The sequence below is a fragment of the Sander vitreus genome, chromosome 10 (genome assembly GCF_031162955.1).
Source record: "Sander vitreus isolate 19-12246 chromosome 10, sanVit1, whole genome shotgun sequence".
NCBI lineage: Eukaryota > Metazoa > Chordata > Actinopteri > Perciformes > Percidae > Sander > Sander vitreus.
Genome location: NC_135864.1, coordinates 1,413,675 through 1,418,232, shown reverse-complemented (window position 1 = coordinate 1,418,232; position 4,558 = coordinate 1,413,675). Strand labels below are relative to the sequence as shown.

The window sequence follows — 4,558 nt, the reverse complement described above, 5'->3', positions numbered from 1 at the left end:
CATTGGATAAGTCCAGGGAGATTTTGTCAGCCAGTCTGACTGACGGTGTGCAGTGCGTGACTTTCAGTGAACGCGTTCTCCACTGAGTGGCCCACCAATTTGGAACAGATTCCCAGGATCCGTCGAATCCTGGCCTTCAGATGAGCTGAGAGGCCCCCAAACCACACTGTGCCTCCATACTGCAGGATGCTTTGAATTGTTGACACAAGCAAAAGAGACAGGATTTCGCTGCTTGCTCTAAATGACCTTTTAAGTCTCCTTAAAAAGTAGATTCTCTGCTGTACTTTGCTAGAGCTACAATCTACGTGGTGGGTCCAGGAAAAGTAACTTTCCAATAATAACAGATTACATCTCTTACAATCATCATCTTGTTGTTGTTTGCTTGTTTCAGTCTGCCTCGTCGCCACAGTAATGTGCCACCACATTGTTTTTATTAGCTAAAATCCAAGGAAATGGCAGGCTTGGCTGAAACATGAAAGAACACCACGACCGGTGGAGAATCAGAGTTTCTGGATTCATTGTTGCACATTAAAACATGACGTATGAATGTGTTTATTATTATTTTAATAGCTTAGTATTGTGTGCACCATAAAAAGGTTTGTGTAGGGCTCTTAGGCCGCTCTACACGTTATTGTAGAGCCCAGTTTAATATGAGAACCATCCAGAGGTTATTGGACCCGTCCAGTTTAACTAGTAGAACCATTCAGAGGTTATTGGACCCGTCCAGTTTAACAACAAGTAGAACCATTCAGAGGTTATTGGACCCGTCCAGTTTAACAACAAGTAGAACCATTCAGAGGTTATTGGACCCGTCCAGTTTAACAACAAGTAGAACCATTCAGAGGTTATTGGACCCGTCCAGTTTAACAACAAGTAGAACCATTCAGAGGTTATTGGGACCCGTCCAGTTTAACAACAAGTAGAACCATTCAGAGGTTATTGGACCCGTCCAGTTTAACTAGTAGAACCATTCAGAGGTTATTGGACCCGTCCAGTTTAACAAGTAGAACCATTCAGAGGTTATTGGACCCGTCCAGTTTAACAAGTAGAACCATTCAGAGGTTATTGGACCCGTCCAGTTTAACAACAAGTAGAACCATTCAGAGGTTATTGGACCCGCCCAGTTTAACAACAAGTAGAACCATTCAGAGGTTATTGGACCCGTCCAGTTTAACAACAAGTAGAACCATTCAGAGGTTATTGGACCCGTCCAGTTTAACAACAAGTAGAACCATTCAGAGGTTATTGGACCCGCCCAGTTTAACAAGTAGAACCATTCAGAGGTTATTGGACCCGTCCCAGTTTAACAACAAGTAGAACCATTCAGAGGTTATTGGGACCCGCCCAGTTTAACAACAAGTAGAACCATTCAGAGGTTATTGGACCCGTCCCAGTTTAACAACAAGTAGAACCATTCAGAGGTTATTGGACCCGTCCCAGTTTAACAACAAGTAGAACCATTCAGAGGTTATTGGGACCCGTCCCAGTTTAACAACAAGTAGAACCATTCAGAGGTTATTGGACCCGCCCAGTTTAACAACAAGTAGAACCATTCAGAGGTTATTGGGACCCGCCCAGTTTAACAACAAGTAGAACCATTCAGAGGTTATTGGACCCGCCCAGTTTAACAACAAGTAGAACCATTCAGAGGTTATTGGACCCGCCCAGTTTAACAACAAGTAGAACCATTCAGAGGTTATTGGGACCCGCCCAGTTTAACTACAAGTAGAACCATTCAGAGGTTATTGGACCCGTCCCAGTTTAACAACAAGTAGAACCATTCAGAGGTTATTGGACCCGTCCAGTTTAACAACAAGTAGAACCATTCAGAGGTCATTGGACCCGTCCAGTTTAACTAGTAGAACCATTCAGAGGTTATTGGGCCCGTCCAGTTTAACAACAAGTAGAACCATTCAGAGGTTATTGGGCCCGTCCAGTTTAACAACAAGTAGAACCATTCAGAGGTTATTGGACCCGTCCAGTTTAACAACAAGTAGAACCATTCAGAGGTTATTGGACCCGTCCAGTTTAACAACAAGTAGAACCATTCAGAGGTTATTGGACCCGTCCAGTTTAACAACAAGTAGAACCATTCAGAGGTTATTGGACCCGTCCAGTTTAACTCCACATACTGCTGTGTTGATGGAGTTTATTCGTCAAAACGTTCGCTTTCTTCCGAGTCGACTATTAAACCAACAGCTCCACCAGAAACGTCACCGCTGTGGTCCGTTCTAACTGGACAACGTTCAACTTGTCAGTTCTGTCAGCTCATCGTCCTGATATCAAACATCTGGAAACATTCAAACGGGAAGTGAGTCAGTGTAATATTTCATTCTATACTTTGGGTTTTGGTTTCCCGGTGAAGAATGTCTAAAAAATAAATAAAAAAAACCCTAAAAAGGAAACACCTTATTCTCTATTCACGGTGAGAATACTTCAGGCGTGTTTACGTTTTTGGTTTCACTTCCAGCTGAAGGATTTAAACTGATCAAACTGGAGTCAACTGGTATTAAAAAGGGACTTCAGTTTTCTGCCGTTTACTTTCTTTAACTTCCATTTATCTAAATGTTGAATGAATCATTTGCTGCTATTATTATTAATAATAATAATAATAATAATAATAATAATATTATTAGTATGGCTTTAATTTAGAACTTCTTTAGATTATTGTGTTATCTTCTTTCAGGAAGCAAAGTCAAAGACATTGTCACGCTAGACTGAATTATTCTATTTTTAAAAGGTTTATTTGTTGTGGACTCGAAGGCTGTTGTGTTTATTGTGGTTTCCAGGTCAGTGGATCAGCAGGTCACTTCTCTGCTCCGTTATCAAACCGGCTTCCTGATTTAGCTCGTTACTGTGTAGGAGACACTTCCTGGGAAACCGTTCATAGATAACGTCACTTCAGTTTTATTTATACAGCCTCAAGTCTCACACCTGCCTCGGAGGGCTTATTCACATCATTTAAACACTATTGAAACTAAACACATACAATTCAGCCAATGAAAAAGCTTTAAAGTGCTCATTTTAAGCTCATTTTCAGGTTCATAAATTGTATTTTGAGATTGTATCAGAATAGGTTTACATGGTTTAAATTTTCAAAAAACACCATATTGTTGTTGTACTGCTCATTGCTGCAGCTCCTCTTTTCACCCTGTGTTCAGGTCTCTGTTTTAGCTACAGAGTGAGACCTCTCACTGCTGGAACATCTTTGTTGGCAGTCGCACATGCTCAGTAGCTAGGTAAGGACTACACGCTCAGTAGCTAGGTAAGGACTACGCGCTCAGTAGCTAGGTAAGGACTACACGCTCAGTAGCTAGGTAAGGACTACACGCTCAGTAGCTAGGTAAGGACTACACGCTCAGTAGCTAGGTAAGGACTACACGCTCAGTAGCTAGGTAAGGACTACACGCTCAGTAGCTAGGTAAGGACTACACGCTCAGTAGCTAGGTAAGGACTACGCGCTCAGTAGCTAGGTAAGGACCACACGCTCAGTAGCTAGGTAAGGACTACATGAGCTAGCTAGCTGTTTCTCCAACTTCAGTAGTACAAGGCAGGATTAGCTGGGAGACTACTTCTAAACGAGGGAACACTTCCAAGCAGGGACATGGAAGTAGTTCTTTTGTAGATTAGGGTGAACTAGTGTGTGTTGTAGCAGTGTTTTGCCATTGAGAACGAGCTAGCATGCTAACGGTTAGCCCCCTAGCCCCCTCGTCTCTGCTAGTGACGTAGAAAGCCGTGCAGATGATGACCAGCTGACCCAGAGACTGAAGACAGGACACATTCAGAAACCATATCTCACTCAGAACAGCATGGAGGGTTTTTTTCAAAGTGTGTATGCGTGTGGAAGCACCAGAGACACAAAATAACTCCCCAAATCCCAGAAAAAGTGATTTTTTCATAATATGGGCACTTTAATTCTGGGAACTTTTGCACATTAGTGTACAAAGCCGGTCAGCTCTTAAACTATGGACCGGTGGCGGGGAAAACTCCGGCCACAGTAGGCCACCAGGCATGCAATACTTAAGAGGAAACCCTGAACTGATGGAGATGCTATTATGAAAATAATACCTTGGGCGTAGGAGGAGTTTTCGGCACAGGTGGAGCATCGTCCTGCACGTCCCCGTCTCCCTCCAGCTCCTCCTCGTCACCAGCCAGATCCAGATCCAGCTCGTCCTCCACGTCTACGTCGTCGCCCAGACCGTCCTCAATCGGGTCTTCAGCCCGAGAGACGAGGCTGAGGCAGAGGAGGCCCGCGGCCAGAAGAACGAACAACCCGACCTTCTGATTCATAGTCTGCAGAGAGGAACAGAAGGTGTGAGTAAGTACATAACGTTTTTTTTTTTTTTAAATAGCACTTTTTAAAGATTTTTTTTATTGAAGTTAAAAGTGCAACAGTTAAACAAATCAACGGTGAAAACATCTTGAACTGTGACATTTCCCTTCATACTTTTCCCATTTGAACATTTTTAATTGCACTTCAGAACAGAAGACAAAACAAGAGTTCACTGGCAAAGCGTAATGTGCAAAATATTTTCTCGATTACACAGTTTTTGTGGTC

The 4,558-nt window shown here is 42.8% G+C and overlaps 1 protein-coding gene across 1 annotated transcript in view; it reads right to left on the bottom strand.

Annotated features, from left to right (window-relative positions):
• Window positions 1–4,318, bottom strand: part of canx (calnexin) — a 23,606-nt gene extending 19,288 nt beyond the window's left edge. The window contains 1 exon segment of the mRNA XM_078259996.1: window positions 4,069–4,318. Within this exon segment, the coding sequence (XP_078116122.1) occupies window positions 4,069–4,290 (222 nt within the window). The 5' untranslated portion in view covers window positions 4,291–4,318.
• Window positions 4,319–4,558: the final 240 nt, after the last annotated feature.